Source organism: Siniperca chuatsi, linkage group LG15 (assembly GCF_020085105.1).
Source record: "Siniperca chuatsi isolate FFG_IHB_CAS linkage group LG15, ASM2008510v1, whole genome shotgun sequence".
NCBI classification, from domain to species: Eukaryota; Metazoa; Chordata; class Actinopteri; order Centrarchiformes; family Sinipercidae; genus Siniperca; species Siniperca chuatsi.
Genome location: NC_058056.1, coordinates 10,964,510 through 10,988,760, shown reverse-complemented (window position 1 = coordinate 10,988,760; position 24,251 = coordinate 10,964,510). Strand labels below are relative to the sequence as shown.

At 42.7% G+C, this 24,251-nt stretch overlaps 1 protein-coding gene across 8 annotated transcripts in view; it reads right to left on the bottom strand.

Annotated features, from left to right (window-relative positions):
• Window positions 1-902: 902 nt before the first annotated feature.
• tiam2a (TIAM Rac1 associated GEF 2a) overlaps window positions 903-24,251 on the bottom strand; it is a 94,211-nt gene continuing 70,862 nt past the window's right edge. For 7 of the 8 annotated variants that reach the window (XM_044168005.1, XM_044168000.1, XM_044168006.1 and 4 more), the window contains 12 exons: window positions 13,076-13,297; window positions 11,478-11,546; window positions 10,385-10,510; window positions 9,790-9,898; window positions 7,294-7,473; window positions 6,935-7,053; window positions 6,327-6,435; window positions 5,807-5,865; window positions 5,587-5,689; window positions 5,223-5,316; window positions 3,456-3,610; window positions 903-3,117 (listed from right to left, as the gene is read on the bottom strand). In XM_044168005.1, coding sequence (XP_044023940.1) covers window positions 2,411-3,117; window positions 3,456-3,610; window positions 5,223-5,316; window positions 5,587-5,689; window positions 5,807-5,865; window positions 6,327-6,435; window positions 6,935-7,053; window positions 7,294-7,473; window positions 9,790-9,898; window positions 10,385-10,510; window positions 11,478-11,546; window positions 13,076-13,297 — 2,052 coding nt within the window. In that variant the 3' untranslated portion in view covers window positions 903-2,410. Of the gene's footprint in view, window positions 3,118-3,455; window positions 3,611-5,222; window positions 5,317-5,586; window positions 5,690-5,806; window positions 5,936-6,326; window positions 6,436-6,934; window positions 7,054-7,293; window positions 7,474-9,789; window positions 9,899-10,384; window positions 10,511-11,477; window positions 11,547-13,075; window positions 13,298-24,251 lie in introns of those variants that run through there. The other variant, XR_006374706.1, reaches the window with a different exon arrangement.

The window sequence follows — 24,251 nt, the reverse complement described above, 5'->3', positions numbered from 1 at the left end:
CTTAAAAAAAAAAAAAACATCCTTTAATTGAAAATTTGGGTGTTTGAGAATAAGGAATAGAAAGACAAATGAGTAGGCTTTCCTCTTTGATAAAGCTTATAGTTAGGGCTGGCTTGGGTGAGCCCTGAACCATCCCTTAGTTATGCTGCTATAGGCCTAAACTGCTGGGAGACTTCCCATGATGCACCTCTTTCCTCTATCTGTATACATTTTTATCCTATTACTGCATGTTACTAACTCGGCATCTTCTCTTCCCCCGTAGTTCTGTGCTTTCTCGTTTCTCTCCTTCTGTCGCTATCCCAAAAAAAAAATCTCTCTCTCTCTCTCTCTCTCTCTCGTGCAGATGGCCGCCCACCATTGAGTCTGGTTCTGTCCAAGGTTTCTGCCTCTTTTTTAAAGTTTTTCCTTGCCACGGTCACCAAATGCTTGCTCATGGTGGGATTTGTTGGGTCTCTGTAAATTATATTATAAAGAGTACGGTCTAGACCTGCTCCATAAGAAAAGTGCAATGAGATAACTTCTGTTATAAATTGGTGCTATATAAATAAAATTTAAATTAATTGTCCTAGTGGAGATGCTAAATGTGCTGTGAAAATTTCCCCAGATGTAGCTTGGGTAATTTCACACGTCCGTTATAAAAGCCAGGTCTTTCTTCATTTAACTGTGCCCCACTTCTGTCAGATAATTTATGTACTCTATTGCGGATATACCTTTTTCTTCCAGTATATTGAATTCTGCGTTCATGACAGCTAATCAGGGACTGGTGGCAAGTCTAGCCCAGGGACCAAGCCTCAGATAAGACGCTTACTTCCCAGCACTGTTTCACCTGTCAATAGAACATAAAGGGCATGTAAACCTGAACTGACAAACTTTGAAGGGAAGTTGAAAGCATTGTTCTCAGGCATCTTCACAGATAACTTTTATTTATAAAACAATTCCATAAGAATGGGGTATTCACATTCATTGGTATGCTAGCATTAAAGGCATGGTGAAGTTGAGCTGAGAAAGTAAATAATGTAGTAGTGGTTTGCCTTTTTATAGTACCTCATGTACCTTTATGCTATGGCAAACAAAACGTTTTACAAAAATATCAGCTGCATTTATTGCAAATTCCTGCCTTGTTTCTTACCTGTACAGTGTCATGTATGTATAAGAGAATACATCAATCTTTCAAAAATAGAAAAGATTATATATACACAGGATACAAACATAGAGAAACACTAGGGTTTAAACATTATTGCAGTTTAAATCATTCAATTAAGTAGCCATATCTCAAACACTTGTACATTCTAATGCATACCCTGGAAATTACAATCTTCAGCGAAAGACAACCAAAATCCAGTAGGCTACATTTAAAATGAAGTGGAAAAAATGTCAAGCTGCATTGCATCTTTTTTTAATTTACTAATGGACCAAATCTTTAGCCAACATATCAAGCCTTCACCCAAAAAGTTACTTTTGCTAAGATATACATAATCAAACCTATTAATAAATAAAAACCGCATTAATTACATTAAAACCTGTACAGATAAAAAATATTTCAAATATATAGGCAAACAGTGTACTTTAGTGCACAAAATACAGCAACAAGGCTTAGTTGCGAAAGACAGTATCCTTCTGTTTATTTAGGCCAACGTCACCTCTTTTCAGGAAGTCTGACTTGGCCGCTGTAGCTCTTTGGGTGGATCTCATTAGTCCGTGATAGCTTTCATTCAGTGCCTCCTTCCATTTCATGTTAAACGATAATGCAATCGTAATAAGCGGTGACCTACAGTGTTTGCTTCTGTGAAACCAAATACAAATGAATACCAAGCCTGAACTCATGTAGCATAATACAGACTCAAACTTATTTCGTCTCAATATCCTGTGGCTCTGTACGCACTGTGGACTTCCCTCCTCTTTTAACGTTTGGGACTGACACACCAAGGACATTCTCCCCATTTCCTCATAGAAAAGGTCAAAAACCAATTAAAAACTGCCAATCAACATGAGCTGCAGGGGAAACTAGGATGGACTACGTCACTCAGACGGTTTTTGGGGGGGGGCGAGGCAAAGCCCAGAGAGCTGAAGAGATCGCAGGAACACATCAGTGCTTGGCAGATTCATTGTAGTCATTATCATTGGGACAGAAGTCGCCTCACTTGTCACCCACTCTAGTGGGGGAAACTGGATCTGCCAGTCAATAGGCTTCCATCAGAAAAGATCATTTACACCTAACTTGTAGCAGGCGGGTAATGTGGCCTACTAAACAGAGTTGAGGCACAGCTTCACAGCCACCCTGGTAGAGCCCGCAGTGAGCCACAGGATTTCCCCTCTTGGGAAGCAGGGGCTTTGGTCAGCGCCTCTCACCTTTATGACCATTAACTTGTGGCCCTGGTACAGTTTAGCTCTGCTCTGTCCATCCAGCCCCCTACGAGGAGGTCGTATTTCCAGAGTCAGTGGCACAGCTCTCAGCTGGGTCATAGAAACAGTCTTCATTCACTACAGAAGTCAGACTTTGGATGCTGAACTCTCTCTCCAGCAATGTGTTGAGATCCACTACCCCTGATGGTGAAACTGCATCCGCCTGGCTGTCCAGTGACCTGCTGTGTGCCTTCATGTTCAACAGTGCACCCTGGCTCCTTCTGAAACTGCTGGGTTTCCTCTTAACAGCACCGAAGTGTCCTCGCATCAGTTTGGGTTGGGTCTCTGGAGTGTCCCCCTCTCCCTCAGGTTGAACACAGGGAGCCAGTGCACATTTTGACACCGCGTCTTCTGAGAGTTTAAGTTGGAGGAACTGAGCCTCAATGGCACTAGTTGGGGAACTGCTGTCTCCGCTGTTCCTCCTTGTTCCCCCCTCGCTAAAGCCGTCATCATCCTCATCACTTAAAATATCAGACTCTTTCACAGAAGAGGTGGAGCGGGGTTGCAAGTTGGACCCAGGTGTCTGAGACCAGTTCTGCTGGACAGGCAGAATGTGTGAGTCAGAGGAGGTGCAAGGTGGAGGAGCCCCAGACAAACTGTAGGTTCCACTGCTCAGGCTTCCCTCGTCTGAGTCTGGCCCCAGCTTGGGATTCCCAGCCTGGGCGGAGAGATCTCCAAGTTGCTGCTTACACAACTGGGAAGCCCTGGAGGAACCTGGTACGAATGTGGAGATTGAGGTCAGAAATGCCACTCTTATCTGAGCACAACACTTGCCCCTCTAGCATTTTATGACCTAAAAAGTAAGATACGATCATCTCTGAAGTACACGCATACTTCGCATTACACAGTTGATGATTTTTAAAGCCAAATGACCTTAAAGGCTAAATACCAGTCAGCAAGAATCACTCTTATGTGGACATGTTTTTATAGGAAACTTTCCCAGGAAGCAGTGCCTGGTACTTTAAACAAATGTCAAGTGGCATTCATAGATCTTTAATTGAAAGAAATATCTCCTCCCTAAAATGTTTTCCTAAGAATGCCTCAACGCTCACCTATCCTGGCGGAGGAGGGCAGGGTGCTGCGCAGGGGGGCCAGGCGCTCCTTACAGCCCCTCTCCAACGTGCCCTCGCTCCTCATGTTCCTCCTCACATTCTCCCTGAGGATGGAGCGGATCACCTTGATGATGTTGACCTTGCTCTCTGGCACACTGAGGAGGACACAGCAGAAGTACCATAGTAACATGAGCACAGGGTATATTAAACTTGATTTAGGAAGCTAAATATAAATTGAGGGGATTGGTGAGGGAGTTCCATTGTGTCCCCAGTGAAATGGGTGATTTAATTCATTAGGAGTGATCCCAATTTTACAGTGTGTAATGAGAATTACCAATTTAGTCACAGGCTTCACTCTCACCACTATCCACATGGTGACAGCTTATACTGCTGAATGCCAAAACAACAGCAGCAAACAAAGGATCCATGGGAAGAAATGCCAAGCCAATATCTATAACCTAATGTGTCTTCTTTGGGGGAAAAAAATTAAACATTTGTTTCTGGTTTACAGGTTTTATAAATCATCATTACAGGTATGGTTTGACATTTTGGGAAATATGAGAGTTGGATAAAAATATGGAGATGGATACCAGCCTTATATTTGTCTGTTGAATACGAAGCTACAGCCAATTTGTTTAGCTAAGCATAAAGACTCGAAACAGGCTCCTCCTGCCTATCGGCACCTCATATCCTCACTGAGTAATACATGATATCTAATGTGTATAAAACCCAAAGTGTAAAAACAAGATATAACATGTTAATTAGCGAGCTTTAGATGTGCTGGTAGGTGTATTTTTGAACTGTGGACAGAGCCAGGCTAACTGCTTCCTCCTGTTTCCAGTTTTAATGCTAAGCTTAGATAACCGGCTGCATATATTTAACAGACAGATGTGAGAGTTGTATCATCAGCAAAAATGAATATTTTCCGAAATGTTGCACTATTTAAGGTATTTATTATGTTTCAGTCAAACTGTAAAAGTAGGTGATATTTGATGAAACAGGTATAATTGTTTTATTTGGATACTGGATCAGCACCCACCCATTTTAATACTGCTTTACCTTTTAATGAGGTTGGAACAACTTAGGGAATGGTTACATTTTAAGTAGATTTGAAGAAGTTCAAAGAAAATTCCAGTTTATCACAACTTGGCTTTTTATTTTGTAGCCATGACCATCCTTTCCATCAGTAAAAGCAACATTAAGATCTGGAAACACTGCAATATTGCTAAAAAGAAGAGAGGTTGTAAAAAGCAGAAGTTAGCCAAATTTATTTGGAATAGAAAATGAAGGGGAACAGTAAAGATTATTACCCAAACTGTCTGTTGTAAACATCCTTTACAGTTTACAGACCAACTTTCTGGGTCAACTTTTACCTACCATACTTGCCATAGTTGTATGTACACAGTTTTCCTGTGCAATAAGAGATTATTACATTATGAGCATGCTCACTATGGTTTTACCTCCAAATAAAGTTGGTTAGATAATCTGGCTAAACTGTTGGCTTGTTTACAACCTGTCGGACCACCTGACCACTTGTATTTCTTGCCCTCTTGGATCATTTTAGCGATGTCACAGTGTTCCCACATCTCAGCAATTACTTTGGTGAATACAATGTTATCATAGCCAAGAGAAATGGTGGCCAAAACTACAAAAATAAGACCAAAGTTGTAATAAATCTTCTTTATCCTTTAAAAAAAGACTATGGAATCTATGAATGCATACCAGAATTAATCATCACTGTTTACACCTGCAAGTTTAATCTCTGACCTGCTACACAGCTGGAAGACGGTCTCGGGTCTGCCTTCCACCTCAGACCTGGAGTGAATCAGCTCCCAGATGCAGCTGCTTTCTGTGCCTGGTCCTGGGAGAGCGAGGAAATAAAGAAGAGGTTTTTAATCACACAGTCCAAATATGGTTTATGGTTTCAGAAGGCGATAAGGAGGGAGGGGGCTGAATATAAATGCCAGAACAGTGTGTGTGTGTGTGTGTGTGTGTGTGTGAGTGAGCAAGGAGAATGAGCTTAGGGGTGGGTGTGGAGAAATATGAAGGGGGAGAAAGAACAAAAAGATTTAGTGGATGTACTTTGTGAGTGATTTAGTCGGGATAATGTGGCAGTGTGCTGGCCTCTTACCTCCTGTATTTCCCAGTCTGACCTGCAGTGCAGAGAGTGGGATGAGCCAACGGAACTTAAAGGGGTCCGAATCTCCATGAGAAAGTGCTGAACGAGGGTTGGTCTGGTCATCACATAGACAATGCCACATAGGAGAAAAGAGAAAAATGCTATGTTTCACACCAAAGAAACAAACATTTGTGGCATGTGAGAGTAAATGAGTGCAACAGACAATACTCACCATTTTCTTCTTCAGCTTGTTGTTTTCCCTGTAGACCAATATCACTGCTTTCTTGAACACTGGTGAGAGAGAGAGAACACCAGCGTCTCAGTTTTGACTGCGAATGCCTCTTGGGGAAAGCCGTCTGAGCTAGAGCAACCCACAGAAGCATTTTAGATGCCAGCTTGAAGCCTTAAAGCATATATCAGCACTACAGCTACGGATTTTGAAATTCATTGAGATCTGTTTGAGTTCTACTGCAGACATAATTCTGTGCGGCTGTACAGCAAACCCAGTACACTTGGTTTGTACTGATTAAATGTTTAACTGCAAACATTCATGCATGACATTAAAAATTGTTTTCTATTTGGTCATTTGTGCCCAAAGCCTTTGAGACAAAACAGTATGTGGAGTTTGATAGGAATAGCAGCATAACACATTGGAGAAACCTTTGGAGTCTGGCAAGGTACAGGGATGTTGGTAGGGACTCATTTTCCCAGAATGCAACATCAATCGTAGCAGGGGCAGTGTGCAGACTCACCAAATATGGTCATTTCGGGGTCTTTTCTCATGCGGCCCAACGATGGATGCGGGTTGAGCCAGACTGCTGAGGAATGCATGAGAAACTCTCCCATAGAGATCTCTGTGACCTGAGAGAGAGACACACGGGGAGAGCGGGGGCAGAGGGAGAAGAATAATAAGCCAGACTTTTGGCTTTTCACTGCTGTGTGAGATACAAACTAACTATCCATGTCTATGAATGGAGTTCTACAGACACTACAAACTAGTGTTTGCACATGGGATGAAAGCTGATTTTCAAGCAAACCTTTTTATAATATAGTTTAAAATACATTGAAAACATACAGTACCCTAAACAACATTATTTAGCATTCACTTTGAATATTTATACTGCAGTGGTTACCAACTAAATATTCCATCAATTTGTAAATGTATTCAGTCCCTTGTGGAAATGCACAGAAGACAGCATAAACAACATAAGCTAAACAGCTTCACTGATAGTTAACTGGATTGAAGTAGTTTGTCCTGTGAAACTCTGTGTGATATCAATATACAGCTATCGCCAAGGCAACTTTAAATACATTTACTATGCTTGATGATTATAAATCTGATTCTGAAATGTCCATCTACCTCTTTATCGTGGCCAGTCTGCTCAGCAACTAGCTGATCAAACACAGAGCCGTAATCCTCGTAGATTTTCTGCATCTCATTGATGTGGCTGGCCACCTTCTCCATGGCTTTCAGAGCCTCTGCAGGAACAAGAATGTGTGTTAACAGGGATCAATTCAAAACTGTACACAGTATGTGGGTGCTTTGCATTACAGTAGCAGATTTTATTTGCTCTTTGTGTATAGGAAAAATGCTTGTTCTTGTGTGCCAAAATCTGTCACTTAATGTTCCCATGCATGATAGCATGACACAGAAGTGTGAACATTATATTTTTAGCACATGCTCCCCATGTGTGTCTGTAAATGTATCTCTCTCCCTACCGGTGAGGTGGTAGTGCTCCTCGCTGTCAGCGTCAGTGAGGGAGACCAGCTCCCTGAGCAGCAGGGGGTACTTGAGCACCCTCTGCACCGGTTTTATCAGGTAGGACTCCAGGGTGGACGAGTGCTGCTTGGTGGGGTTCCTCGCATCCAGGAATTCCTTGAAGGCCTGATCCGTCTTAGCTGAAAAACACACATACTGAATTAATATGAATCTTTCTGCAGTTTAATATCTTTGTTTTTGGTGTTTGTGTTTCCTGATGTACTCTGATGGTCTCATGCATACATAGTGAGAGAGATGTGTGGCTATATTGTAAGCCAAACTCAGGTCTGGCAGAAAGCGGTGGTTGGCCAGTGCAGAATCATGGTGCAATAAGCTGTCTCCAGCAGGGGGTAGTGTAGGCTTCTCCTCATCATGACCACTGCAGTATTAAAGTGTAAACATGTGCTAATGCACCCATTATACTCAGCACAACACTCCTGAGTATCATAGTAAATTGAAGACAAGGTGTTTTCAAAAAGCAAAAGTTTAAAAAAAATCTAGTAGAACTTTGACAAGTTACTTAAATACTAAAGCAGTCTTATTTAACACAGTGATAATGATCAAGTTGGGACTAGTTTACACTGACGCCACAGCGTAGTGTGAAATGGCAGGTATAATACAGAATGAGCCTTCTGTAAAAGGTGATGACATTTTCCCTGAGCAGTATGCTTCCACAACGCGTACTGAGGGGGGCCATTAAAGTATTAATTATAGGACTCCCAGCCAGACAGGCAGCCGCATCGACACCTCCCAGAGTAATTGGCAGGCAATTAACGAGTCGACAAATAAACAGAGAAACTAAGGCAACCCAGGGCCCTTGGCATGATGGGAAAGGGAGGGGGGGGGGGTAATGAAGGTGGCAAAGAAGGGCATATAATTACTTAAAGGGTTGACAAACTCCCACAGATTTCTTCTCTGTGTCCTTGTATCAGCTGGTTGTGACCAGGCTGCTGGGTGTTCTGTATCATCCTGAGCCAACTCTATACTCAGTGTGTGCCCTGTGCAACTATAACCTTGTTATACTTGGCTATTCTTATCTGTACTCTGCAATTATTGTGCTACATGTTACTCTAATATTAGTTTGTGTGCACCAACTATAATACTGTGTATAAACCACCATTTAAAGCTTTGGTTAAAGAATAGGGTGGCTAAACCCTGTAAGTAGAGCACTTTGAATCTGGCATCTTTTCCCTTCACTCATGCATTTAGTGCCGAGTTGGCATTGCCCACAGACCGAAGGACTTTACAGTAATCACTGTGCCAATATCTCAGGTGCTTTTTGAAAAGGACAGTCAGTAATTTTTGGCCATATAAATCTTAAGTTAAAAAGCCCCCCCAAAAAAAGAATTGTGTATATATATATATATATATACATACATACACACTCACATTTTGTACATTATTATTATTAAAAGAAAATGATTTGAGATAGAAGGGTCCAATCTCTGATTGGGTAGTGGATAGGTTTTTTAACAGTGCATCTATAAAAGTAATAGGAGGGTTTTCCTCAAAGGATTGTAGCAAAAGATCTTTTTATAGCCTGATGGTTGCATAATATATCATTAAACATAATTTTCATGATCTTTCAAAATATTTAACACCGAAGAAAACTTTCATGCACCAGTGTTTCTTTGATACCACATTTTATTCTCCTCTAGGTAATTCTGACCCATCAGAGACTTTTATGAGTGTTTTTCTACTTCTAATCCTATTAAACATCCATCCTTCTGCTTACTTTGAGGAGTATCCCCCGCAATTCTAGTAATGGGGCAGATTTAAGTAGCACGGGGGGGCAATGTCGGCAAAGAAGCCAATCTTCTTACATTTCTCTCTGTACTGGGCAGCGTTCCCAAATAGTGGCAGAAAGGCCGGCGTCTTAGCAGGCATTTATCAACTTTAAAATTACTACTCTGTCACATGCTGAGGGAGACGCAAGGAATTATTAGGGCACGGTCGCATATCTGCTGTTAGTGGACAAGGTTATCCAAAGTCTGTATATTAATAAATGTGTTTGTTTAAACTTCATCTGCTTCTGAAACAGGTAATAGCTTTGAATGTTTAAAAACCGTAGATCACAAAATGAAAGGTGGAGATTTTTCTTCTCCCAACTATATTTTCTGTGTGTGTGTCTGTGAATGACTTTTCGAGATGGAACAGGGCTTTCAGTAAACTGGAGAGGCATCAGTCACCTCACTTTCATCCACTGTCTCACTCTGGGACATTTACTTTTGTACATAATTGATTTGTTTCCCAAGAGAGGAGGCTAACCTTCAACGTTGAGTGCCGTGAGGTGTCTCTGATGCAACATAGGTGCAAGGAAGCTGAATTTAGCAGGGGTGTGGGACACTTTGGATTAGTATGTGTCTGCAGATGTATTTATTATGTGCCACGTCTCAATCTCACTTTGTGCAGTAGGAGTGTATTTAGACCGCTGTGTGTTTGGATGTTTGTCATACCTCTCTCCAGGACCTTCTGGACCTTGATGTGGTTGGCACAGAAGCCGCTGTAGAGCTTGAAGTGGTCAGCGTAGTAGAGGAAGGAACCCCCAAGAGAAAACAACAGCTTCTGTAAATAGAAAACAAATACAGGGGCTGAGTGTCACACACAGATGGAAAGAGAGAGTGATGCTAAACAAAGCCAAAGTACAGAGAGAGAGAGGATGAAAGAGTGTGAACATGTGAAGTCGTGACCGGACCACTCTGTCCCCCCTCCTCTCTTGGGAGACTATTCAAACACCCCCTCTGTCCGCTCCCTCTCACCTAACCTGTTGAGTACACTAGCTTTCAGCAGCTCACAATCCAACCAGTGAACCGCTGCCTCGATCAATAGACCCCACACTTTGTCATGTCAAGCCTATAAATCAGCCGGCGATGCTCCTGTCACACCACATCAATTATTTATAAATCTCAAAGCTTGTGCCTTTCTTTGGAATAGTTGCTAACATCACCTGGTTTGAGAATAATGTTGTTCTGTATACTCGCACTCATGGAATCTACACTGAATCTTTTGGCATTTAATCAATGAAGTGATATTACTGTATGTGCATCTCACCTTGAACTGTGAGGGGGTCTCCAGGGTGCTGAAGTCAGGCGAGGAGGCGATCCTCTCCTCCAGGGTCTGTAGGAAGACCCTCTGGAAGTCCAACATCTCTGGCAGGCTGCCAAACAGACTCTCCATCTGAGGAGGTGAACGGGGGAAAAGGGATAATGGATAGAAAGGGGTGAAGACAGGAGATGTAGTGTGGAATTGTGGGAAGGTGATGGATAAGGATGTATGAGAGGAAAATGGCAGAGAAAGGAGTGGGAGAGAGACAGTGAAGGAATATGAGGCTACAAGAAAAAAAAAAAGAGCCAAGATAGCTTATAATTCATAACAGTCAGTCAGACAGGCACCCTGGAGTGTTATAAAACCTCCACTCTGATGGCTCCATCTCTGACAAAGGCACTTCGGGACAAGCTTTGGCCATGCTACACATACAAACGTCTACTGTCTAACGCACCCTCTCCGACACACATACCCAGAGTCAACACATCCCTTCATTAAAAGCTGTTCGGGGGCTAACATGCCCTTGTCCATTTTGTGTCTGGACACATCCCACTGTCCCATAATGGCCTTTTAATTTGCCCCAGTGCTCGGTGGCCTATCGACTAGTGTGTCTAGGGAGAGACGTCCTGTGTTTGAAGTCACGCCTGGCACAGCGCTGCACACAGGGCTGGAAGTGCTGCAGTGCTAAGGTCATTAGCATGCTGCAGCGACTACTATATGTTGTCGCAGGAAAACACATGTTTAATTGAAGGTGTTTTTAAATGGAGAAACCCCCCACTTTCTTAATGAAAACAATGCACTGAAATCAGTAGGCAGCTATACCGTGGTGTGTGAATCTGAGGTGAATGTGAAGGGTGGGTTTACTCTTAAGCTAGCCTTTATTGGTGTGTCCCTGTGGGATTCTAGGTCAGTGTAGGGGAATGCGAATTTGTCTTTCAGCCAGTCAGGAGAGAGGGAGGGATGGCCTATCAGAGTTCATCGGTGTCACCACTGGGTAATAAACACTCGATGAATTTGGCGTCCCATATAGCCTCAACACCTCCCAGGACACACCTCTGGACCCTACACCTACACAAAATAACACACACTCGCCACCTACCTCATCCAGTGTCAGAAAGGTTTCATTCTGCAGGGGTTTCAGGTAGATCTCGAACAAACAGGCCAGGTCCTGCACACAAGAAATCCAGAAGGTCAGTGACAAGTAATCAAACAGCAATAGTAAACATTCCTTAACCTGCCTGTCCTTTAAAATCACTTTCATCATCTAGATCACTCCTTATTTCTCCCTTTTATAACCTCCAATTGTTTCCCTCTACAGTTCCTCACCTCATTCCTCCATCTTCTCCCTCAATCTCCCTTTCTCTCCCCCCACTACTTTAATGTGGCTGTAGCTTGTCTTGGTATCAGTGCAGATATTCTCATTAGGTTGATTTATGAGCTTCCTCCCCCTCTTCGTCCCCTCCCCAAGCTGCCTCACTCGCTTGTGGTGCAGGCCTGCATCAAGGCAGTCTGGGAAGACAATCTCCTCCCTCAATTACAAATCAACGGCAGGTTGAAGAAGCGGGATGCACAGGGGAAGGGACTTAATGAAAAATGAGGAGATGAAGAAGAAAGGGGAAAAAAATGCCAGCCATGACAAGTGTTGCAGAGAAGATCATGAATATGGCTCTTTAATGTGTGTCAGAGAGGAAAAGGTCGCATTGGAAAACACGAGGGCAGCAAAATGATTGGGCGGGATGAAGATAAGTAAGGCTAGACAGGCGGAGGAGGAGCTCTAACTGTGACACAGTAAACAGCTTCTCTTTCAGTTCTTCTCTTGTTTTTTATGTCCCATGTCACTCCTAAGCATCATAACTTAAATTAAAAGGAAAAGTTCAACATTTTGGGAAACACGGTTATTCGCTTTCTTGCTGAGAGTTAGATGAGAAGATCGATACCACTCTTAAGTGTGTGCGGTAAATATGTAGCTAGAACCAGCAGCCATTTAACTTATCTTTGTACAAAGACTGGAAACAGGGGGAAATAGCTAACCTGGCTCTGTCCAAAGGTAACAAAATCCATCTACCAGCACCACTAAGACACAGTGGCACGTTATTAGTATAGTGTAAAAACAACAATTTGCTGTTTTACGGGGGTTATGTGTAAGATTATTTCATTAACTTCCTGTAGTCTCAATTGCTCCCAGCCAAGAAACAGTCAGGCACATAACCCCCCCATAAAACCAAAACTTTGTTTGTTTTTATACTTCCCTTTTTGAACAGATTAAACAAACAAGATGTAACGTGTTAATTAGTGAGCTTTATAGGTGCTGATAGGCAGATTTTGTTACTACAGGAGTCAGGCTAGCTGTTTCCCCCGTTTCCACTCATGCTAAGCTAACCGGCTGCTGGCTACATATGTACCATACAGACATAAGAATGGTATCAATCTAATGTTTCCTTTAAGAACTTGGCAGCTGCCAGTGATTGGGCATATTATTTTACATGATAATGTGGAGCAGTCCAGTTAGGAGTTGGTGCTTTTTTGTCTTAGTAAGGTAAAAAAAGTATATGATTTAATAACCGACAAGTTAAAAATGGGACAGTGGAATTGATCTTCAAAACTTTACAAAGCATGAGGATGAGTTTAATCAAATATCCATGTTAGTTTCTTTTGAGAAATTCTAATATGACAGAAGTCAACGCTTTGCGGTCTCACCTTCACGTAGGACTTCTCTGTGTCCACCAGTTCCTGGATCACCTTGCGTAACCTCTCAGTGGCACTCATATGCTTGGGGCAGGGTCTGAGCGGGGTGGCCTCTCCCATGGGATCCCCTCTCTGCCTCACTGGAGGTTCCTTGGTGTCGTCCATCAAACCCCCAGGGCCCGAACCTGTCCCTTCCTGGAAGGACTGGTATAGAGTGCACACTGTGTCAACGCTCTGTAAGGGGTGACACAGAGAGGGAGGTGTATTTAGGTATGGCAGCTCAGGGATTATAATAGCCAGCTAGATAAAATGGAGGATCACACTTATTATAAAAAAACAACACAGCATGCATGCACACACAAGCATGTATCTGCACAGAAATATATTGTCAAGGATTTATTTAAATGAAAAATCTAAGACTTTTACCTCCCTCATTTAATCATTCACTACTAATGATTTCAGCTCCATAGCTGTATAATGATGTATATAATTCTACACTGTACATGGCCAGTGATTCCCCTGGGTATACTAAGAGTGTTATGGACATTTAGTTATGCACTCTATGCTAATTGGCTTTGCATCAAAGACTTTACAGTGCATCTGAAAGACTAACTGGATATCCCAGTAGATAGCATTATATCACATTACATTGTTCGTCTAAATCCATAAAGGACAGTTATGCAGTTTTGTATCACATCAATTCCAGAAAATTTGACATGCCAGGAGATCCCAAGTGGTCATGTATTAGTTTGTATTGGTGTATTTGTTTGTATTGGATAGAGTGGGAGGGGGTTAGAAGCCTCTCATTTTCTAAATCTAGCTCATAATACATCTGCTCATTCACTAAAAGTATAATTTCCTCCACCCTGCTTTATACTACTTTGATAGGTGGAACCCCATGAAGAACTGAGCGTCATACCATTTACAGAGGTGTTCAACGGAAACAGATAATCCGCATTACTTTATATTGGACTGTATTGCCTGGGGTAGGGAAATTAACATCAGCCGAAGGCGCCATACTGTGAAGTCTTGCCTGTGGCGGTTAAGATTTTGTAGTCTGTGAGCAACTGTGGCAGAAAATGAACCATTATCAGCCTCTCTGTTCCCTGGTACATAAAACAGAAGCAGTGACGGAAAAACCTCTCCCGTCGCTCTATATTACACCGTGGTTGCCAGTGTATGGTACATGCTTTTCAAGCACTACAGTAAATGTATGTATACTTAAACAGAATCCATCCTGATTTCTTACCTGACAAGCTACTCAAGCACTTCATCAACTGCACCAAGATTTGCTAGACCATCAATTATGATCTGATTTCTCTGCTAAAAATAGCCTCATGATGACAAGTCCTCCTCCTTCCAAGTGAATGACATGATGTAGCATTATAATCTGTGGCCAGTCACTAGAATCAGCAGAGGATATTAAGTGCCAGTAATAGCAGGTTCCAATACACTGCACAGCAACACAGCACGGTGGGACGGCCACGATGCCAGGCAAAACAGTTGCTCAGCACTCTCCACCTTCCTGTGTGTTGGGGGTGAGGGGGGTGTATATAAAATATCGCATGAGTAAGCATTCAAGTGCAGCTCACTACTAAAGACTGTGCAGCAACACACATGGATCAATACACCCTTCATTCTGACACTGGCAGGCATCGATACACACACGTATACACTTCCCAAGCAGTGTGTGAAATCTTGTCTGAGCCATTCAGCTCTGAAACTGGTGTGAGCTACCACCCATAACCACCCCCCCCCACCCCCACCCCCAATGCTACAATAAAGACTGCGTGAGAGCGACAGAATGAAAGAGAGAAAAGAGAGAGAGACAGAAGGGGAAAATGCCTCTCCGTGTCCTCTATGTATGTCTGGGCTAAGCCTCTTTCCAGTGATCCACCACCCACAGCAGGGCTTCACTCTGGAGCTCTTTGAATGTGGAAGATACACACACATATACTGCAAATGGACCTGTACATGTAAACACACTGACTGCATTGACAATAAACCTGATGTTCCAATAATGGTCAAAACAAGTCTACAGCCATACTAGCAGCTCGGTGAGGCTGTAAACAGCCACAGCGGTGCTTTGAGCTAAATGCTAAGGTCAGCATACGTGATACGTAAAACAAGCTCACAATGACAATGCTAACATGCTGAAGTTTAGCAGGTATAATGTTTACCATGTTCACCATTTTAGTTTAGTGTGTTAGAATGCAAATATTTGCCCATTAGCACTAAACACAAAGTACAGCGGAGGCTGATGGGAATGTCATTAGTTTTGCAGGTATTTGGTCATAAACTAAGGTATTTGACAAATTGAAATGATGACCTGATGATGAAAATTCATCCTGAGGGGGGCATGAATGTCTGTAATAAATTTCATAGAAATATATGCAATAGTTGTTGAGATATTTCAGGTGGCGGACTGCCCAATATTTTAGCCATGCCACTAGAATGGCTAAAAAGGCTGTATTTCACTATTAATTGAGTAGAAGGTTTATTTAGTATAAAAGTGCTTTCTCTGGTTAGAGTACATAATATATTTTAGCCTACAATCATCTACTTCAATGATGGGAAAATATATTTTTGCAAACATTTATTCTGAATATGAGCATGTCAACATTCATGTAGCAAGTAACCACTTCTCCTTAATCGGAAGTAATTCATAAGCAACCTTAGAATATCACCTATGTAACTACAGCTGCTGTCACACACTATCACAAAATACACTTCAGACACTGATGATGATACCACACACAGCGCCACTGATACACACTCTGGGAAAACTCCATATTGCGCCAGGCGGGCGGACAGGGGGAGATTGTCTGAAGGAAACACAGAGGTTGAAGGATATCAGAGTGACATATTCATCCAACAGCCCACTGGTAGCTCCAGACAGGGGAGAGCAGCCTTGTGGAGACAGATAACACTCATATCTGCTGTTTATTTCAGCTACAGGCGCCCAGAGGAAAGGGAAGGCCTGCCCAGGTCTCTAGAAACATGTCTGTGCACCCAGTAGCACACACCGCCACTCAAGTACTGAGTTAATTCTCATCACACCCACACACTAGAAGGATATGGGCTCATGTTCGTCTCGCACACACACGAAAGAGATGATGGAGGAGCTACAGAGCTGGGGGGGAAAAAGCGTGTATATGCTTGATTGGATGCTCGGGAACGTGTGCACATGGAAACACACTTTTACCTCTCACACAGCCACACAGCTTCCCTAACTAAGTAAGATTTTCATCAACACTAAATGGCAGACACCTGCATTGGAGCGTGACAAGAAGAGGTGGGCAGAAGGGGGGGGGCTGCTTACACACTGTCATGACTCAGCAATTGCGATTGCCTCACAACAATCCCACCAACACAGCCTGACAGCTAGCCCAAATAACCAATTAAGAGCTGAGGACGGGAGCCAGCAGAGGCGGGAGAAAAGCCCAGGAGCGTCAGGAAAGACAAGTGGAACAGACAGCGCTGCTGTGAATTCCTATTCAGGTTTTCTCGCTGACAGCTCTGGATCATGTTTCTACCTCTTCTTGCCGTGTGTGCCCTTTAGTCAATTTAGAAAAGAGGTCTTTGTCGACCTGCAGGTAAAAAATAAATAAAAATGAAGTGAGAGGCTGTTGAGTCATTTTGTCTCTGTCTACTCAATTTCCTTCTGACGGCATCCAGCAGCACTTCTTTTAATTTTCAGTCAACTGCCATACACACATATACATGATGTCCACTTGCTAGATCCCCTAGATGTCAAAGCAAAGGGTTTCATTTCGAAATGGTGTACCCTTCAAGTCAAGTAGAACTCATTTTAATAAATCCACTCACATTTTCATTCCAAACTGGCCAAAGAAATTACCATGACACAAAAGCTAAACCTATACGGCAGCCTTCTCCTCACTCTGCAATTAAACCACATCTATATCAATATTAATCCAAAAAGCCTTTATTGTACCCACTCACTTTCAGTGTTCACAGCAGTGATACTTAAAAATATAGTAGAGTGCTGATGACTTTCTATCATCTCTTTTAATGAGGCCCCTTCAAAAACGGCATCAAATATTACAGCAAACAGTTTTAATATTTAAATATTCACTTGCTCTCCCAATCCTGCGCTCACCATGAAGAGCAGTCTGTAGAGCAGCCTCCATGCTGCTGTGGCCTGCCGCTGGGTCCTTCGGGCCAGCGAGCAGCCCTTCCTATGCAGCCTGCCTCCCCTGGACACTGGCATGATGGTTCCAGAAATGGTGGGCGGTTACACAACTTGACGGAAGAAATATCTGTGATAGAACTGAATAGCTGGCTTGACCACCTTCTCTATCTCTATCTTCTCGCTCCACCTCTGGTTTTCATCTGATGGTCGATCGAACCCCTCTTCAACGTTTTGCACACTCCTCCTTCTCTGCTCTCTCATTGGTGTCCACTGCTGCCTGTCTCTCTGCTAGGCCCGGGTCAGAAGCCTCAGTCTTGAGTACACCTATGCCTCTGAGGCGTAGTGGGCTTTGATGGGGATCGAGCAATTGATCCTGCGTCCTGCCGTTCTGTGAGCGTAGGCAGAGAAAAAATGCTTGCTGCCTGCTTGTTTTGCATATCAATCAGTAGTGGACGGTCTGGCCACTTGGCTAGTGCAAAGAGAGGGGAGTTCTTCCTGTGGCAATTCATTCCTCTCTCACTGTCCGTCTCTTTCCATCAGTGCTGGTCTACCTACATCTCTGCTTTTACGTCCTGCCATCAATCCTACTTCCCTCTGTCCATTTGTCTCCAGATATCCCCATTCCTCCTTCCTCTTCCTCTGGTTCTTCCCCTCCTTTTTGGCTCCATGTGACCTCGGTGTAATTTTCAGAGAGCTGAATGGAGAGGCCGGGGGCTGTATCAGTGTCCAGTCCCTCAATAGCAGCAGTACAATGCAGACTGTTCTGGCTTGTTACCTCCACACACAGAGGAATGGCTGACTCAAAAATGGGAGGCTCTGAGCCGGTGGGGGTAACAGGGCAGGAATGTTAACTATGGCCTCGCATAAGAATAAAACGTTACATGTATCGCTCATTGCACAGGGTACTTTCATGTGGAATAAATAAACAAACAGATGAAGGCTCTGCCCTTGAAAAATTTACTTGTTTTATAAACTGGCTTTATTATAACCAAATTTTAAGAGCTCATTCCTTGTGAGGTAGCCAATTAATTGAAAGGATAATGATTTGGCAGGCAAGAGTTTGGCTAGTTAATTTTCTGGTATTCTATAAGAAGATAATGCAGCATCAAGGTGTGTGTCAAGGTTCCTTCTACTGTTCCTCTACTTCCCCTCCTAATTTCAGGCAGATGAAAGTCGAGACTTTTCTTTTAAGTATTTTTGGGGCATTTTTTGCCTGTGTTAGAGAGAAACAGTAGAGAGAAGACAGGAAACAGAACCAGGACCATTGTGGTTCATGGTCGGCGCCTTCTTTACGTTCAAACAAACAAAATAGGTCATACGATGTGTCGTTCAACCACATCTAAAAAGGCAATTGTGTTTATACCTGTTCCAAAGGGCCACACTCTAAGGCGCAGTCCTCACAGCTTCCTCCGAGCTGCATCCCACTACAGTACCTCCCCGATCTCTCCCCGACAATTCTGTGTCTTCATCATCTTTGTGGTCTCAACACGACGAATCGTACAAATGGGTAATGGAGCACACTTTCAGACAGTCTTTTCTCGAAGGCATTTGTGGCGTTACATTTGCTTGTACACACGAAAAGTGAGAAAAGTAAGTATGTGAAGAATCAAAAGAGAAGTTCCAATCTCACCTACTTTTACATGTCCACACAACTGGCCAATTGCTGTGTAAAGTGGGCATGATGGGGGTTCCAGATGTTGTTAGACAACCCAACAAGCACTTTGTTTGAAGCATACTGCAGACTCCATGCTCACGATCCTTACTGTTGGCTGTAATCACATGCACTTACCATGCAAGACTTTAGCCCATCTTTTTGGCACATGCAAATACAAAATACTATTCAGTCTCATTTGTGTCATATTCCAATATTTGTTTTTTTTCTCCCCAAGTGTTGGGTGTAAACACTCACATAAAAAACACAGCTCAGCTCTGTCAGACTAAGAGGTTGCAGAGATAAACACTAAACACTGTCTCCATCTCCCTTTAACACTCCAATGGAGTCATTATGTACAGAGCTCAGTCTGCTTTGCAGATGAAATGCTTTTCAAATCAAAGGAGAAGCCTTACGCTTTACCAGCTGAGAGGCCCCATCTTAGCTGAAATAAGCTAACAAAACTGGGAAGGGAGAGGATAAAAAAGAGGGGATGAAATACAGGCGTGTCCCTGTGGCTGGCTTTACCCATCCCTCACAGGAAACAGCCTTGTCATGACAGTACGAGAGAGAGAGAGAGAGAGGAGGCCTGGTGGTCGGTAGGCAGGCCAGTGATTCATTTGCCATGTTAGTGGGCTATAGTGCCACAATGCCAGCTTCTTTTCAAAGCTCAATAAAAGAAGAAGCATGCTTATAAATCAAATGGAGTAGAGGGGAGGAGAGAGGAAGATGAGAGGGAGGGCTGGTCCCGTCGCGCCTCACTCAAGCCCATTTACGCCTTTTATTATTCATCCTAAACAAATATTATTCTGCCAAGTCTCGGAGGACTTTGGGAGAGGAGTGTGTTTTAATAATGAAGCCAGCTTCAGATTAAAGCACCCATTCTACTGAGTCCCCTAGGCTATTCAGATCCACTCCACTGCATGACTGCCAGTACAAAGGCAAAGTAATGCCAGACTATACACTATTCTTACTCCACCAAGATGCCTAAAACTAAATGAAAGGTTAAGTAGAAATGCTTGTTGCCAACGTTGATGACAAACAAGTCTATGGGATAACTAATGGCAATCCCTATGCTGCCCCCATTCCCCTTCCTGACCCGGAAAATGCTCAGTCTGGTTGATTCAGAAGCAACCGCAGCACCCTGAACCATCCACACCATACAACTGCCAAAGATGACATGATACTAACAGATAATAGACCCACCAAGCACACAAGGTGACCGTTTGAGAGTGAATACACACCCATGAAGACGAAGTGCTAGTCAAACCAATACAATTAATTCTAATAGAGACCATACTGCTGAGATAACATCATGGATAACAATAAAGGCAGGAGAGACAGAGCAAAAAGTAACACCATGACCTTTTGACCTGCTCCAATCTGCCTACACTATAAATCTTACAAGTGAACAGTTCAATTAAAGATCACCAGGATAGGGTTGAGTACAGAGGCTTTGCTGGGACAAACTGGTAGAAATACCAGACAAAGAGCCTACAGCCACGCTAGCAGCTCTGAAAATGACCCTCTCTCTAAATGCTAAAGTCAGTATGCTCACAGTGACAATGTTAATATACTGATGTTTAGTAGGTAAAGTTTACCATGTTCACAGTCTTAGTTTAGCATGGTAGCATGCTAACATTTGCTAATTAGAGCTAAACACAAAGTATAGCTAAGAATGATGGGAATGTTATTAGTTTAGTATTGGACAAATTAAAGACCTGATGATGGCACTAGAGCAAAAGTCAGGGGATCACCAAAGTTATTATAATTCACCCTCTGGGCACCACGGTTATCTGTAACAAATTTCATAGCAATTCATCCCATAGTTTTTGAGATATTTCCGTCTAGACCAAAGTGGTGGACCAACTGACCGACCGGCATTGCCATCCCTAGAGCCACGGCACTAGCATGGCTAAAAATGTAGCAAATAATTCATATACACTGCATATAATACTATATATGCATGCTGTAATTCACAAGTTCTTAAAAATTAAAATGCTGATAAAATGCAAATCAAAGGCATGTGAATTCTCTGACTGTAAAACTAGTCCAGACTTGCATTCGTGGAGATATTTTTAGCAAATACACACAGAGGGTTGTGGGAGTTGTGTGAAAGTTTGCAGCTTAAGTGTGAAGACTCATAGTATTAGCTACCTCAGTTAAAACTTCCCACAAGCAAGGAGCACATTAGCCCATACAGTAGTTACCGGTTGTTTGTCCCCTTTGACGTCTCTCTGGCAGGACAGGCAGGCAGCCATGTCCTGAGCCAGGCAGGCCAGCTTGTCTTTGAGGAACCGCCCAAAACTAAGCAGCACAGAGCCCAGGAACAGGTCCTTCTCCTTGGCCTCGCAGCCAGACGGCCAGTACCAGCACATGGCCAGGAGGGAGCACAGGGCCTGGGCAGGCGACTGGTGCGGCATAAAGAGCTTGATTAAGGTGGTGAGGTAGAGGCATGGCCGAGGACCTTCATCGTTCACCGTTGGGGCTGCAATTGGTATGGTTACTGCAATGGCTGAGCCAGGCATCCCTGGTGTGGTCATTCCAGCCAGATCTGGGTCATGTTGGATCCGGGTCCCTGTTGGTCCCTCCGTCGCTCCTTCCTTTTAAGTTTTTATCTCCAGCTCTGTCTTTCCCAACTTGTTTACAGTGGAGTGGACTGACAGGAGCAGGCTAGCGTCAACTACGCTGACAGCAGTAAGCCCAGATTATTAGCCTGCTCACGGCCAGATGGCGGCTGATGGGCTTAGTCATAATGCACACACACACACACCTCTCTAAATTACCCCCCCCCAACTCCCATCCCACAGACAGACACGCACACCAGTCGGGTAAAGTAGATTCTCTAAAGTTTGGGAAGGGGATGGTTGTAGCTCCAAGGAAAACGGGATCATGTTTGAAGAAGATGATACAACCTAATATCCGCAGGCATCTACCGTATCTTTTTGAAGTCTAGGACGAGACTATACGAGAGGAGAATCGAAACTGAATTTTTCAACTTTCTGTTAGTCACACATTTTTGTGTGAAACACCTCTCACACTCAAGATTGAGATCAAAATCAAGATTGAGACCACAAGAAAAGAGGAAGCGGTAAGAGAAACAGCCCAAATGTTGCAATCTACTAATGTTTATGCCTTCTTATAATTCAGAGGAGAAGCTTAACAACATCACTACTTGAATCAAGTCAATCAAGCCAAATCTCTCTGTACTGACATCATAGCTTTCTTCATAAGTCCATTTAAATGCTCTTACTGAAACGTCTAGTCTGGACAAAAGCAAAAGAGGCTTAATATGTCTGTCCGCTGTTTAACCTTTGGTTTAATACAAGGCATGACTGGCTACTTTACAATGTGTAAAACACATGGCTGCTATTTATAGAATAAAAGAATGGTTTTTACTACATAATGGAATTTGACAATAAAGTAACACGGCAGTAATCCACCAGCAAGCTATGACCTGATTATATACAATAAATAACAGAATTATTGGGTTTCATTAGGTTCCACACGAATACAAAAACACATGAAATTAGGGCTAAAACTATTGGTTATTTTCATTGTTGATTTATCTGATTAATTTTCTCAGTTACTCAAACAACTGTTTCGCCAATGAAATAAAAAAATTGAAAAATTCCCACCACTACTTCCCAGAGCTCAAGGTGATGTCTACAGATGTCTTGATTTGTCCAACCAACAGTCCAAAACCCAGATATTCAGTTTACTACTATAGCCAACCAAAAAATACTTGCATTTGAGAAGCTGAAACCTGCATTTTTGCTAAAAAATGACTTAATGGAAAATCATTATCAAAAATATTAATTTTCTCAGGCACCTAATCGATTAATTGACTAATCATTTCAGCTTTACATGAACCATTTTTAACTGGATACATTAAAGTACGGCTGCAACTAATGATTGTTTTCATTATCGGTTAATATATTATTTTCTTGATAATTTGAATCATTGTTTAGTCTTAATATTCATACAGTCCAAAATTCAAAAAAGGTATTCCATTTACTATTATAGTCTAAGAAAAAAGCAAATATTCCCATTTGAGAAGCTGGAACCAGTGAAACTTTGGCATTTTGCTTTAAAAAAAAAAGACAAACAATTATTCGCTAATGAAATATAATTTTCTATCAATTAATCATGTTGTTTCAACTCTACATTAAAAGGAGTGGATGAAAAGATTTTGTACTTTTAGTGATACGGGCCTTCAATACATTCTGGTACATTCATCTGTGTGTGCATGGATACATGTGTGCGAGTTCCCTACAGTGAACTGGTGCCATGTGGTGAAACCAGACCATGCCGGATTACTTCCCACGTCCTTCCATCTGTCCATTGGGATCGCCTGGTATGCTATAGATCCCCATCAAGCCTCTACTCAAGCCTTTCAGTTGCTAAACTACTGGAGATTAGGTGAGGCAGGAACAAAATGTTTGCAGCTATTCTGATTTTGCATTCACACATCCTTACGACCGCATTACTTCACTACAACACTGCAATGCATGTCAAATCAATTCAATCTGAGTTGCCTCGTGGGAGTTATCCCGGACCAATTCAGTTGTCTTCTGCAATTGATTGGTCGAGCTCATAATGGTACCACAACCCTGCGTTAAACCAACCGCTATGGCGCTCTATAGCCAAATGTATCATTAAGTAACTCAGAGGCACTGGAATCACAATCAGTATCCCGATGGTAAACAACATTGTTAACTGTGCCTAGTAAGCACTTCACCTCAAAAACACACACACACACACACACACATATAGATCTCTCTTGTGTAATAAGCACAAATTGGAATGCAACGGACCGATTAATCAAAAGGTAGTCAGTCTAGTGAGGCGGCCGATTACAAGGTATGACAAGAGGCTTGAAATGAGTTCTTCCCGTCCATCCATCTCTATTGACTTTCAGAACGCTGTGTGCACACGTGTGCACCTATATGCTGATACATGGCTGATTTTCTACCTGGTGACTCGATTTCTTTCTCCCCGCCCCAGAGAACAAACTGATGGCTGTGAGGTGATTAAATTCTGCTCTTCGTGACAGCAAAAATCTGATTTACCAGCACCAATATCTCACCCTGTGTTTATTTTTTTTTTTAAATCACCTTCACAGAGAGCTTTTGTGCCTCAAATGCGCACATATGCAGTGACATAAGCAGACACATTCATAAACCTCCCTCCCTCCCTCCCTCACAGACACACACATACACACACACCTATCTTCCCATTCATTCCTCAGTAAAAGACAAACGGCAGGGAGCTGAGCATCAGCAGCAGTGGTGCAGTGCAGATCCCAGCGCAGTGGGACTGACTCATGTCGTCGGGCAAACAAAAAGAGAAGACTAATAGAGCCAGAATGGAGAGAAGAGAAG